The sequence below is a fragment of the Pseudorca crassidens genome, chromosome 6 (genome assembly GCF_039906515.1).
Source record: "Pseudorca crassidens isolate mPseCra1 chromosome 6, mPseCra1.hap1, whole genome shotgun sequence".
Classification (NCBI taxonomy): domain Eukaryota; kingdom Metazoa; phylum Chordata; class Mammalia; order Artiodactyla; family Delphinidae; genus Pseudorca; species Pseudorca crassidens.
Genome location: NC_090301.1, coordinates 55,475,661 through 55,490,522, shown reverse-complemented (window position 1 = coordinate 55,490,522; position 14,862 = coordinate 55,475,661). Strand labels below are relative to the sequence as shown.

The 14,862-nt window shown below is 34.3% G+C and overlaps 1 protein-coding gene across 1 annotated transcript in view; it reads left to right on the top strand.

The window, feature by feature from the left end:
• Positions 1-14,862, top strand: part of AGPS (alkylglycerone phosphate synthase) — a 137,399-nt gene that overhangs the window by 97,845 nt on the left and 24,692 nt on the right. The window contains exons 15-17 of the mRNA XM_067741444.1: positions 2,785-2,854; positions 3,705-3,766; positions 7,529-7,618. Of these exons, the coding sequence (XP_067597545.1) occupies positions 2,785-2,854; positions 3,705-3,766; positions 7,529-7,618 (222 nt within the window). The remainder of the gene's footprint in view (positions 1-2,784; positions 2,855-3,704; positions 3,767-7,528; positions 7,619-14,862) is intronic.

Sequence of the window (14,862 nt, the reverse complement as noted above, 5' to 3'; positions counted from 1 at the left end):
GTTTTTAATGAAGTACTCCCAACAGTTGAGAACATTTTTCCTTTTTGCCTTCCACACCCACGCAAACACTGTTAAATACCTTTGAACACATATGATCCAATAGAATATAATAGCCAAATGTTGAATAATCATACTTTGGTTGTTTATCTGTGGTTGCTAGTAATGTACTTTAACTTCTCTAAGAGCTAAGCGGAGTAAACATTACCTGTCACCAATCATGACAGATGCATTGACATTTACCATAGAACTTAAGGTAATATGCTATTGTTATTTTTAAAGGGTTATATTTAAAGTATTAATTTTAAAGTGCTTAAATTGTTTAATGTAATTTAACATGAGTGTGATTAGGTTCACCAGATGGTTCTTTTATATAACAAGATTATCTCTCATTCCTCTTTCAGTAGTCTTCCCAGTCCTTCCTCATGTAACAGCTTTAAGTTTAAGAACCTTGTTAATTGATATTTTAAGGAAGTAGGGGATGGATGTTGCTACTTTAACATAAGGCAGTTGAATTTAAGTATAGTTTTTTGGAGTGGCTGCAAAAGTGGCAAGTTAGAAGCATTTAATTTCTAAACCCTACTATTGTTTACATATTGTATCTTAAAGTAATTTTGGCTGGAAGACTAGATAGTTCTGAAAGCTAAAAAAAGAGAGGTTCCAAGAAGCTAAATTTGCAGGGAAACCTGTGATTCAGAAAAGCGAACCCAGAATGACTTTTATTCTTTTGGAGGGTTTATGAATTTAGAATGGACATCCAGTTTCTTCCTGCTTTGAGTAAGAAAATGCATATTTCTGTGTGGTTTGTCACACTAGATTCCAAGTGGAACAGATCTTTCTTTTCCCCTTGGCCAGATATTAGAAAAGGGTCTAAAGAAAAATGGCTTGACCTGGGACTGCAGAGTCGGACTTTTTCTCATCCTGATATATCAGGATGCTATATCTTATATCAGTAGGCCTGATATAGGAGAGACAGGCCTACTAAATGTTCATACCTGTTACTTCTCACCAAGTACATACTCAGAATGCACCTGAGTATGATTCCCAGCAATGGTCTCTTGCACCCTTTCCTAGTCTTCATGCTCCTTTCCTTTCCTTCTGCCGGTAGGCCTAGCATGAACTGTGTCTTTCCTAGATCAGTAGGGTTTTTTCTCTCTTGGAGTTAGTGTCTGACTCAGATTCATATCTACCTGAGGTTTGGGTTCATCTATTTTCCTCCAAGCACCTGCCACAGCAATTTTCTGACTAGTTTACTTTTTGTTTTGGAACTTTATTTGACTCCCTACCTCAACGTAACATCCATACACATCTAACCCAGAATTGTCTTCTGTTTCTTCTTACTTTTCAATCTTAGCAGCTTGACCTAAGTTGTTTTCTTTGCTCATTAACATTCTAGTAACAAATGCCCCCTTTCATTTCATTATACCCTTTCCCCATGTAGTTCTAGACTAGAGCTGCTCCTATCAAGTCTTTGCCACTCCTTCTGGATGACACTAATTCGTGTATATCCAACTATAATACAAAGTCAGGAAATCTGATTTAGCCCATATGTCCTCGCTGAAAATTGCCTTACAGTATTTGTGTAGAACAAGAGTACATCTACATTGTATTACTTACTTACTGCCAAATTCAGACAAAACATCGGGGAAAGAAAGGATTTAACTGTAAAGGTGTTAACTGAATTCATAAGAGAAATGAGAAGAGGCTTAAATCACGGAGGTTCAAAACCTGAGTCTTAAGCAACACCATGGTTAAGGGCTTAGCATCCTGAGACCAAGAAGGCGCAGTTAGGGTATTAAGAAGAGAGACATAAAGATTAGCCATCAATCATGACTCAAGAAAGCCACAAGAAAAGATATTTTTCCTTTTATTTGTTTTTATTGAGGGATTTTTAGTGGGTACTTTGAGAATTTGGGATAAGTTTTATTTAATTGACTAAGACTACTTAAAATTTAATTTCTGCCTGATGATGGAAAAAAGCAAAATTAAAAACTGTCTACTGAAGGTAGTGGAAATCAGTAATTATTCATAGCCTTTTAAAATTAGAATGACTTTAACAAAGCAGAGTACTTGGACTGAAATATATGTTATATGGGGTTGATTCTGACTAGATCACCAAATACAGCTTCTGTACAAAGCTACTTTCCAATTGAAATGGATGTGTTCATACTGTTGCTCTTGTACTTGCCTGTCTGTTGCTTCATAAATTTTAATGTATCTGTGTAAGTATGTTTTGTCTGTCTTTTAAATCATAAATCCCATAAAGTAAACACCTTGTCTAATACTCCAAATACTATGTGCTCAAGTATTCAGAAAACTTCTTGGTGTTTGGAAGATCCTAGTCAGTCATTGCAAATCTTTATATATGAATAAGACTATAATACATGAATATACAGGTAAAAATATAATATGAGTAAAATAAGAGTATTTTAAGTATGTTGTTATGCTTGTGACGATTATTTAAGCTTGTTTCTCGTGGCTAATTCTCTGTTCTTTTGACAGTATGAGTAGAAGTAGTTGAGTTCATATCAGTCAGTTTTACTGGTTTGGTAGATATAAAATTAATTACCAAACTGAATATTAAAAATATTTTTGTTATCCAAGACTATTCTCTTGACAGCTCATTGATACATTTATGATAAATGAGATTAAAATAAAAATGAGATGTAAAGTAACATATGTTAATCTGTTAAGCAGTTATCTTGAGGTATTGTATCAGTTAGGTTAGTTTTATATATTTTTAATAGTTCATTTGAAATATACTGACAGTGTATTCTTTAATTACAGTGGATTAGCAGCTGGAGAAGATAATGGACAGAGAGGTTATTTGCTGACCTATGTCATTGCATACATTCGAGTAAGTTATCTCATTTCTTTTATCAGTTTATGTTGCAAACAATACTTTTTCTATAAGTGAATAAAATTATTTTCTTTATTTTCTTAAATTTTAACCTACAGTAATTTAGCATATCATTGTACTCATATGAGTCCAGGATTTTTCTACCTTATAAAATTTTCTTTCATACCTTTACACTTTTGTGGTGGCTTATGAATTGCTCTTTCCAGTTTTGATATTAAAACAGAATTGTACTCTGGGTAAAAAATTTAGTATTATAAGTTACTTATCATATAAGTATTATATCTTGTACGCTATAAAATATATTTTCCTAGGTGAGGTGGTTCCAGATAGTCTATCTATTTAGTCACTACAAAGACAGACACTCTATTTTCTAATTTATTTTTAAAGAAAAGTTGATTTTAAAAGATTTCTTTTCCTTTCGCTAATCCCTCCTCCCCCAACTTCCCTATCTCCCTGGTCCTTTGATCCTGATGATCACTTTTTGGTATTGGTTAATTTGCTGTTTAGGCCACTAAAAATCTGTCCTGCTAGTATTCTCTGCATGTACCTAGACAGTTTCTGGATAGAGACTCCATTCATTAGAGAAATATTTGAGTTCCTGCCGTGTGTCAGACACTCTGCCTGGTGCCAAGGGCACAGAGGAAAACAAGACAAAGTTTCTGTCCTTCTGGAGATTATATCTCACACTTGGGGCCACTTTCCCATGCTCTTTTGAGGTAGATAGTAAAGAGCCCAGGAGGTTGAATTAGAAACATGAAATACTAATAATGAACATGAAATACTACTAATATTATGGACTCTTCTGCATCTGTTGTAATTTCTTAATTTTGTTTATATGTCTTAACAGGATTTGGGTTTGGAATACTATGTATTAGGGGAATCTTTTGAGACTTCTGCTCCTTGGGACAGGTAAAATGAAATGCCTGATATTATTAAAATATGCTATACAATTGCTGAAGTAATTTATTGTGTGTGAATATGTAAACTTTTAAAGTTTTGTAAGGAAACGTTGAAACAAGGTAATCACTTTTATTTAACTTAATATCTTCATCAGAATGTCACATTTGCAAGCCATTTTTAAAATTTTAGACAGACTTGTCCATGTCCCATAGAAGGAAGTTATTACCGCAGTTTACATTTTAAAGAATTTTACTGAACACTAAATGTCACTATGTGGTTTAACTTAGCTTTGATTTAAATTCTTAAATGGTTAATATGCTTAAATGTTCTCTAAAAAGTCCCCCCAAAATATAACCTTCTTTTGTAGTATTTCATTTAGCTTTTGATATTTGTATGTACACTGTTAAGCAAGATCTTAACTTGAATTTAAGTGATTCCTGAAAGAAACCCAATTTAAGAAATTATGTATAATTTCTGTTTTTAAATTATACACATATATACATACAAATGTTGGTTAGGGAATTAATAATAAAAAATGATTAGGAAATGTGAAGTGGTTATATTAAAGATAGACTTGTGAGTTAACTAATAAAAAATTCTTGAGGTTGTTAGCACGTTTTTAATCTAGTATACCTTACATTTTACTTTTTCTTTATAAAATTTACTATTTTAAATCTATAATAAAGTATATAGGATATAACAAATCCCCCTGAATATACCTGTTAGATGTTACCTATCTTAACATTTTTGTTCTACCCTAACCTCTTTTTTTCCTCCCCCAGAAAACTTTTTACTTTTCTACACTGTCTTCATCTACTATGGGTTTTGACTTTTGCTGTATTGATGCTAATAGTCCATCAATTTGATAGCAATCAAATTTATAGTATCAATATGTTAGTCACAGCATTCAGTTTTTGATGCTAAATTTTAATAAGGGGAATAAATCTTATAAATAAAAAGAATTATCACTTCATCAACATCTGACATGTTTGAACAGCAGATATAGTTTGGGAGCTGTTCATAGATGTCTCAGAGACCATTTTAGTCTTTAATACCTATTCTTACTGGGGAAAGTGGGTTAGTGTAGTGTTACTTCTTCAGTAGTATGAATTTCCTTGTCATCGATTACTCCTTACCTATGATTGCCATTTTGTCTTTAAATTCTTCCAACTGTGGAAGCTAGTCATGCACTATCTTTTCATTTTTCTTTATAGTTTCCTTGTATATTCTTAAATACTTTTTTGACTCACTGACTATATCTGTTTTATACAGGGTTACGTACTTGGTTTTCATTTAAAACAACGTCTTCAACTGAAGTTTTAATAAATAAAATTAAGGGAAAGCAGCTGTATTCCTGACATAAAGTTTGTTACCATTTAGTAACTTGCTTTCTCTTTCAAACCTTTAGCTAGGTAGAGACCTTGTTTAGCAGCAACCCATGGGATCAGGGTCTTCAACCCTCACACATTATTAGGTTGCTTGGCCTTTTCATGCATAAGTTTCTTAAAGGATTATTGGTCTTACTAGTTTTTATGTATTCCTCTGTGGCCCTAGCACAATGACGGCACCTATTAGGTGCTCAGTGAATATTCTGCATAGACTCCTGTGAATGAACTACGGAATAGTGTAAGAATGTAGCCTTATAAAAACAGCTGCCTAAAAGGTCCGAGTTGGAGATTTGAAGATTTTAGAGACATCAGCTTGAGATTTGTGATTAAAACCAAAGGAGATATACAAACACTTAACAGGTAAATGGACGAAGAGAAAAGAAAGAAGACCTGAGAAAGAAGTCCAAGAAACCCCAACCTTTAAGGGATTAAAAACAAAGGATTCATTTAAGTTGTACAAATAAGCGCTAGCAGAGGAGATTGGGGAATAAAATCTAGAAGATTTGGAGGAAAACCAGTGCTGTGAGAGGAGCTGAGGGAAATTGTTTTCAAGGAGGAAATGGTCAATAGTGTTAAATTTGCTAATAGGTCAGGTAAGAATTTAAAAGTATACACAGTACGGGACTTCCCTGGTGGTCCAGTGGTTAAGACTCCTTGCTTCCAGCGCAAGAGGCTTGGGTTCGAGCCCTGGTCAGGGAACTAAGATCCTGCATGCCACGCGGCCAAAAAAAAAAAAGGTATACACAGTTTTGTTTACTTCCTATGTAGTGACTGGTCCAAATGGACTGTATTGACCTTTGCATGAGTTCTGTTAGAAAATACTTTCAGAACTCCATACAAATAATTTCTAGAAAGTACCTCATTCAAGTAACACTTGAATTCTGTTTTCTAGGGTCATGATAAAGAACTTGTTACTTTTATAAATTTGTAATATTCATGAACTCCTGTAGATATTAAAGTTTAGTAGATTTTATTTATATTTAAAATTTTATTTATTTGGTTGCGCCGGGTCTCAGTTGCGGCATGTGGGCTCCTTAATTGCAGCATGCAAACCCCCAGCTGCAGCATGCATGTGGGATTCAGTTCCCCGACCAGGGATCAAACCCAGGCCCCTTGCACTGGGAGCGCAGAGTCCCATCCACTGCACCACCAGGGAAGTCCCTTTATTTATATTTAAAATATCTGTTTTGTAAGTTGGATTTTCAAATTAAAGACATTAAATTTCAATAATCTAAATTCTTTATGAAAGATTTTTAAGAAACATGGATCCTTACCATTCTATAAATAAGGCATAGGTAACATTGATAAATTGTATCTGCCTGCAGCTCTCACAGAATAAAGCAGAACTTAACTTGAGTGCTATTTTGTAAAGTCAGATTTTATAAAACTTTCAGACACTATAAAAGTAAAAATTGACATGCTAATAAAACACTAAAACCTTTTTCATATTTATATTTTAATCAGTTATTCTTTGTTCTTATTGGAAATATAGATAACTTTAATGTGTTCAGTAAAGCATAATCCATTTAAATGTTATTGTTTTTATCAAATTGGGCCAACCTTTTAAGTTTCTTTGGTATCTTTTCCTTTCTCATGATTCTAAACAGACTAAGGTTTAAAACACAGAATCGGTGTCAATATGTACCCAGGATATTTATTGGAGAATAAAATGGCTGATATATACTTTTAAGAGTTTTATTTTCCAGATGAAACAGAATATATAGTTATAACAATATGTTACAGCTCACATTAAAAAACAGATTAATATTGTTAAATATTATCAATCTTCCCTCCCCTTTAAGAACTATGTCTCACTTGTCTGTTTTCATTGTTCATATTGAACATATTAAACTGTCTAGCATAACTTTACACATAGTTCATGTCCAGTAAGTCTTTGTTGAGCTGGATTTTAGCTTAGTGCTTGAAAATAGGCTGTTGAACATTTGGTATAGCACTATGATTATTAATTAAATTATTTTTAAATTAAGGAAAACTTCTTAGATGGGATATAGATTGGTATTTCTATAACCCAGAATTGAATTTTCATTAACATTTTCTTTAGAGCTTTTTAAAAAGCTTTTAGAATCTTGTAATTAAATTTATTTTGAATTTGGATTTTCCTTAGCTTAGGAAACTGCCTTCAGGAGACTTGAGTATGCTCCTCTGACTACTGTCTTTCCTGTGACAAAAAGGGAAAGGACTTTGCTCCCTTGAAGTTATGAATGGAAGGCCAGTTTGAATGATCTTGTTCATTCTTGAAGGAATGAGTATGAAAGTTTTAGTTAAGAGAATTTCTGACTTGAATGTGCTGATAAACCAGCAATAATTAGATTTTTTATAATTATGTGAAAACTTAATATTGTATTCAATTATTTTTTTCTAGGGTTGTAGATCTCTGTAGAAATGTAAAGGAAAGAATAACAAGGGAATGCAAAGAGAAAGGTGTTCAGTTTGCTCCTCTTGCTACATGCAGGTGAGTTTTTGTTGCTGTTCTTATACTTTTTATTCTGGAAAAAAAAAAAAAACTTTTTTTTTTTTAATTAATAGAGAAGTGTAATTTGTGAGCTGAGGAAAAGCTTCAGTCTGTTCCACTTAGCAAGCTTTCCTAAACTTTACTTGCCACCTTTTTAGGATTGTGCCACTAGGATTTTTACAGTAGTCCTGAGCCCGATAGGAGTAGAACACCCTTTCCTAGGAGTGAGCCTTCTCCTGTCTGGACAGCATGATGGTAAAGAGTGAGCCTTCTACCCTGTCTGGGTAGAGTGAGCCTTCTACCATGAGTGAGCCATGAGCCTTCTACCCTGTCTGGACAGCATGATGGTAAAGAGCCAAATGTCAGAGCTGCTGGAGTAAGAGAAGGACTCCTTCATTCACTGAAACTATAAATTACATATATGGTCAAGAAACTATAAATTACACACACATTCAATGCAGCTCTTTCTTTAACAGAGAAAAGGCACTTTAACCACTTTGTCGGTTGTTGATTAAATCAGTGGGTATGGAATATAGGAATGAGTGGAGCCAGAAAATCCAAATGAAGATTAACTTGTTGCTTTCTAATAGATCTTTCTGTGATAATGGAAATGTTCTGTATCTGCCCTATCCAGAATGATAGCCACAGCCACATGTGGCTGTTGAGCTGTTGAAATGTGGCTAGTATGACTGTGGAACTGAATTTTAAATTTTATTAATTTCAAATAATTTAAATTTAAAATGCCACATGTGGCTAGTATCTTCCATATGGGACAGTTATAATCCATATTGGAGCACAGTTAACTGATGATTTTGTCATCTCTTAGTTAAATAGCAGAAGCCCCAAAGGAGGTTTTCTTAAGAAGGGGCACTTTGTGTTCAATCTTTTGATATTAATTTTCTGTGTGAACACCAGAAGATTAAATGTATAAAGATTGAATTGAGCATTTGACTTCTCTACAAAAGTTATCGAATTAATTAGAATAGAGAATAAAGGGAAATTAGGACAGATCATGAGAAGGGGAACCTTAAAGTAAATGATACAGTACTAATCTAGCACTTTAAAATTTATTGAACATTCTGTATTATATAACTGCTTCTCTTTTTTTTTTCTGTGTGTGTGGTTTTCAGGGATATAACTCCAATATTTAGAAACAAACAAAAAACTTACAATATAAGCATGAATAAAAGTTAGGTAATTTTCGAATTAACGTAGTATCTTTATTGTTAAATGCTGGACTCTGAAACAACAGTTGTGCTTCAGCACAACAGCATTTCTGTATATTTCTAATCATAATGATTGTTCTTTTGATTAGCCTGGAACCACTTGATATCAGCCTAGGAAGGCAGATCTGGGCCTTCCTTCTACTGCATCACCATGGCAACTTCCTGCTTAGTTTTAAAATTTCTTTATTTTGTAACATTGCATGTGTCTAAAGAGTGAAAGCACTGTTCTGCTATTTATTAGGAATTTAATCTCTTGGAGCTCTAAGTTTATCATTAGTAAAGTAATGGTAATATATCTCCTTGAAGGGACTGTTGTAAGAATGAAATGAGAAAGCATATAAAGGGCTATATAAATGGCATCGTATGTATTATTGTGACGTAGTTACATGAAGGTTGAAGTAGACAATCCATACTAGTATTAGTATGGAAAATTTGGTTATTTGTTTTTCTTCCTTAATGACAAATTCTCATGAAGGCATCCAATTGTTAGGCCCTCTTCATATGTTGACAGAGCATGATAATTTCTGTATATTTGTTTTGCAAGACTAGAAATACTTATGTACTCTTTAAACTGGAATCTCTTCTGTGATTTTTTTTTCCCTTTTTTTACATTCTCCCATCTTGTACTTTCCTGTTCCCATATTATGTTTCTTAATTCTACTTGTTGCCCTATAGGGACAGATACCTTTTAAAATTTGATAGATTGTGCTTTCTTTTTTCTTTTAATACTGAACGTTATTTTTTTTCATTTTTAAATTTTATTTATTTTTTTATATAGCAGGTTCTTATTAGTCATCAATTTTATACACATCAGTGTATGCATGTCAATCCCAATCGCCCAGTTCATCACACCACCACCCCCCTTTGGTGTCCATATGTTTGTTCTCTACATCTGAGTCTTTCCCCCCTTGGTATCCATACATTTGTTCTCTACATCTGTGTCTCAATTTCTGCCCTGCAAACTGGTTCATCTGTACCATTTTTCTAGGTTCCACATATATGTGTTAATATACAATATTTGTTTTTCTCTTTCTGACTTACTTCACTCTGTATGACAGTCTCTAGATCCATTCGCGTCTCAACAAATGACCCAATTTCGTTCCTTCTTATGGCTGAGTAATATTCCATTGTGTATATGTACCACATCTTCTTTATCCATTCGTCTGTTGATGGGCAATTAGGTTGCTTCCATGACCTGGCTATTGTAAATAGTACTGCAGTGAACATTGGGGTGCATGTGTCTTTTTGAATTATGGTTTTCTCTGGGTATATGCCCAGTAGTGGGATTGCTGGATCATATGGTAATTTTATTTTTAGTTTTTGAAGGAACCTCCATACTGTTCTCCACAGTGGCTGTGTCAATTTACATTCGCACCAACAGTGCAAGAGGGTTCCCTTTTCTCCACACCCTCTCCAGCATTTGTTGTTTGTAGATTTTCTGATGATGCCCATTGTAACTGGTGTGAGGTGATACCTCATTGTAGTTTTGATTTGCATTTCTCTAATAATTAGTGATGTTGAGCAGCTCTTCATGTGCCTCTTGGCCATCTGTATGTCTTCTTTGGAGAAATGTCTATTTAGGTCTTCTGCTCATTTTTGGACTGGGTTGTTTGTTTTCTTAATATTGAGCTGCATGAGCTGTTTATATATATATTGGAGATTAATCCTTTGTCCATTGATTCATTTGCAAATATTTTCTCCCATTCTGAGGGTTGTCTTTTCGTCTTGTTTATGGTTTCCTTTGCTGTGCAAAAGCTTATACGTTTCATTAGGTCCCATTTGTTTATTTTTGTTTTTATTTCCATTACTCTTCCATTATTCATTAGGAGGTGGATCAAAAAACATCTTGCTGTGATTTATGTCAAAGAGTCTTCTTCCTATGTTTTCCTCTAAGAGTTTTATAGTGTCTGGTCTTACATTTAGGTCTCTAATCCATTTTGAGTTTATTTTTGTGTATGGTGTTAGGGAGTGTTCTAATTTCATTCTTTTACATGTAACTGTCCAGTTTTCCCAGCCCCACTTATTGAAGAGACTGTCTTTTATCCATTGTATATCCTTGACTCCTTTGTCATAGATTAGTTGACCATAGGTGTGTGGGTTTATCTCTGGGCTTTCTATCCTGTTCCATTGATCTATATTTCTGTTTTTGTGCCAGTACCATATTGTCTTGATTACTGTAGCTTTGTAGTATAGTCTGAAGTCAGGGAGTCTGATTCCTCCAGCTCTGTTTTTTTCTCTCAAGACTGTTTTGGCTCTTCAGGGTCTTTTTTGTCTCCATACAAATTTTAAGGTTTTTTGTTCTAGTTCCATAAAAAATGCTATTGGTAATTTGATAGGGATTACACTGAATCTGTAGATTGCTTTGGGTAGTATAGTCATTTTCACAATATGGCTTCTTCCAATCCAAGAACATGGTATATCTCTCCATCTGTTGGTATCATCTTTAATTTCTTTCATCAGTGTCTTATAGTTTTCTGCATACAGGTCTTTGTCTCCCTAGGTAGGTTTATTCCTAGGTATTTTATTCTTTTTGTTGCAGTGGTAAATGGGAGTGTTTCCTTAATTGCTCTTTCAGATTTTTCATCATTAATGTATAGGAATGCAAGAGATTTCTGTGCATTAATTTTGTATCCTGCAGCTTAACCAAATTCATTGGTTAGCTCCAGTAGTTTTCTGATGACATCTTTAGGATTCTCTATGTATAGTATCATGTCATCTGCAAACAGTGACAGTTTTACTTCTTCTTTTCCGATTTGTATTCCTTTTATTTCTTTTTCTTCTCTGATTGCTGTGGCTAGGACTTCAAAAACTGTGTTGAATAATAGTGGTGAGAGTGGACATCCTTGTCTTGTTCCTGATCTTAGAGGAAATGCTTTCAGTTTTTCACCATTAAGGATGATGTTTGCTGTGGGTTTGTTGTATATGGCCTTTATTATGTTGAGGTAGGTTCCCTCTGTGCCCACTTTCTAGAGAGTTTTTATCATAAATGGGTGTTGAATTTTGTCAGAAGCTTTTTCTGTGTCTATTAAGATGATCATATGGTTTTTATTCTTCAGTTTGTTATCACATTGATTGATTTGCATATATTGAAGAATCCTTGCATCCCTGCGATAAATCCCACTTGATCATGGTGTATGATCCCTTTAATGTGTTGTTGGATTCTGTTTGCTAGTATTTTGTTGAGGATTTTTGCATCTATATTCATCAGTGATATTGGTCTGTAATTGTCTTTATTTGTAGTATCTTTGTCTGGTTTTGGTATCATGGGTGACGGTGGCCTCATAGAATGACTTTGGGAGTGTTCCTTCCTCTGCAATTTTTTGGAACAGTTTGAGAAGGATGGGTGTTAGCTCTTCTCTGAATGTTTGATAGAATTCACCTGTGAAGCCATGTTTTCCTGGACTTTTGTTTGTTGGAAGATTTTTCATCAGAGTTTCAATTTCATTACTTGTGATTGGTGTGTTCATATTTTCTATTTATTCCTGGTTCAGTCTTGGAAGGTTATACCTTTCTAAGAATTTGTCCATTTCTTCCAGGTTGTCCATTTTATGTGCATAGAGTTGCTTGTAGTAGTCTCTTAGGATGCTATGTATTTCTGCAGTGTCTGTGGTAACTTCTCCTTTTTCATTTCGAATTTTATTAATTTGAGTCCTCTCCCTCTTTTTCTTGATGAGTCTGGCTAATGGTTTATCAATTTTGTTTATCTTCGCAAAGAACCAGCTTTTAGTTTTATTGATCTTTGCTATTGTCTTCTTTGTTTCTCTTTCATTTATTTCTTCTCTGATCTTTATGATTTCTTTCCTTCTCCTAACTTTGGGTTTTGTTTGTTCTTCTTTCTCTTGTTCCTTTAGGTGTAAGGTTGATTGTTTATTTGAGATTTTTCTTGTTTCTTGAGGTAGGCTTGTGTAGCTATAAATTTCCCTCTTAGAACTGCTTTTGCTGCATCCCATAGGTTTTGGATCATCGGGTTTTCATTGTCATTTGTCTCTAGGTATTTTTTGTTTTCCTCTTTGATTTCTTCAGTGATCTCTTGGTTATTTAGTAATGTATAGTTTAGCCTCCATTTGTTTTGTGTTTTTTATGGTTTTTTTCCCTGTAATTGATCTCTAATCTCATAGCGTTGTTGTCAGAAAACATGCTTGATGTGATTTCAATTTTCTTAAATTTACTGAGGCTTGATTTGTGACCCAAGATGTGATCTATCTTGGAGAATGTTCTGTGCGCATTTGAGAAGAAAGTGTAATCTGCAGTTTTGGTATGGAATGTCCTATAAATATCAATTAAATCTATCTGGTCTATTGTATCATTTAAAACTTCTGTTTCCTTATTTATTTTCATTTTGGATGATCTGTCCATTGGTGTAAGTGAGGTGTTAAAGTCCCCCACTATTATTGTGTTACTGTCGATTTCCTCTTTTAGAGCTGTTAGCAGTTGCCTTATGTATTGAGATGCTCCTATGTTGGGGTGCATATATATTTATAATTGTTATATCTTCTTCTTGGATTGATCCCTTGATCATTATGTAGTGTCCTTCCTTGTCTCTTGTAACATTCCTTATTTTAAAGTCTATTTTATTTGATATGAGTATTGCTACTCCAGCTTTCTTTTGATTTCCATTTGCATGGAATATCTTTTTCCATCCCCTCACTTTCAGTCTGTATGTGTCTCTAGGTCTGAAGTGGGTGTCTCTAGGTCTGAAGTGGGTCTCTTGTAGACAGCATATAGATGGGCCTTATTTTTGTATCCTTTCAGCAAGCCTTTGTCTTTTGGTTGGAGCATTTAATCCATTTATGTTTAAGGTAATTATTGATATGTATGTTCCTGTCACCATATTCTTAATTGTTTTGGGTTTGTTTTTGTAGGTCCTTTTCTTCTCTTGTGTTTCCCGCTTAGAGAAGTTCCTTTAGCATTTGTTGCAGAGCTGGTTTGATGGTGCTGAATTCTCTTAGATTTTGCTTGTCTGTAAAGCTTTTGATTTCTCCATCAAATCTGAATGAGATCCTTGCCGGTAAAGTAATATTCGTTGTAGGTTCTTCCCTTTCATCACTTTAAGTATATCATGCTACTCCCTTCTGGCTTGTAGAGTTTCTCCTGAGAAATCATTTGTTAATCTTATGGGAGTTCCCTTGTATGTTATTTGTCGTTTTTCCCTTGCTGCTTTCAATAACTTTTCTTTGTCTTTAATTTTTGCCAATTTGATTACTATGTGTCTCGGCATGTTTCTCCTTGGTTTTATCCTGTATGGGACTCTCTGCGCTTCCTGGACCTTGGTGGCTATTTCCTTTCCCATGTTAGGGATGTTTTCGACTATAATCTCTTCACGTATTTTATCTGGTCCTTTCTCTCTTTCTTCTCCTTCTGGGACCCCTATAATGCAAATGTTGTTGTGTTTAATGTTGTCCCAGAGGTCTCTTAGGCTGTCTTCATATCTTTTCTTTCTTTTTTCTTTAGTCTGTTCCACAGCAGTGATTTCCACCATTCTGTCTTCCAGGTCACTTATCTGTTCTTCTGCCTCAATTATTCTGCTATTGATTCCTTCTAGTGTAGTTTTCATTTCAGTTATTGTATTGCTCATCTCTGTTTGTTTGTTCTTTAATTCTTCTTGGTCTGTGTTAAACAGTTTTTGCATCTTCTCGATCTTTGTCTCCATTCTTTTTCCGAGGTCCTGGTTCATCTTCACTATTATTATTCTGAAGTCTTTTTCTGGAAGGTTGCCTATCTCCACTTCATTCAGTTGTTTTTCTGGGGTTTTATCTTGTTCCTTCATCTGGTACATAGCCCTCTGCCTTTTCATCTTGTCTATCTTTCTGTGAATATTAGATTGTGCTTTTGCTGGGTATGACAACAAAATTCTTACATGAGATGTGAGGAAAGCATCTTTCTTATACCATAACTGTTCACATCAATCAGAAGAGTATCCTTGAAATAGTCTTTTATGCTTCTTTGTGGGAGAGACATGGTTTGAAGAACATTTTAGGAAGTACTAAGTCAAGTGTGTGTATTAACATCTTTTAGAAC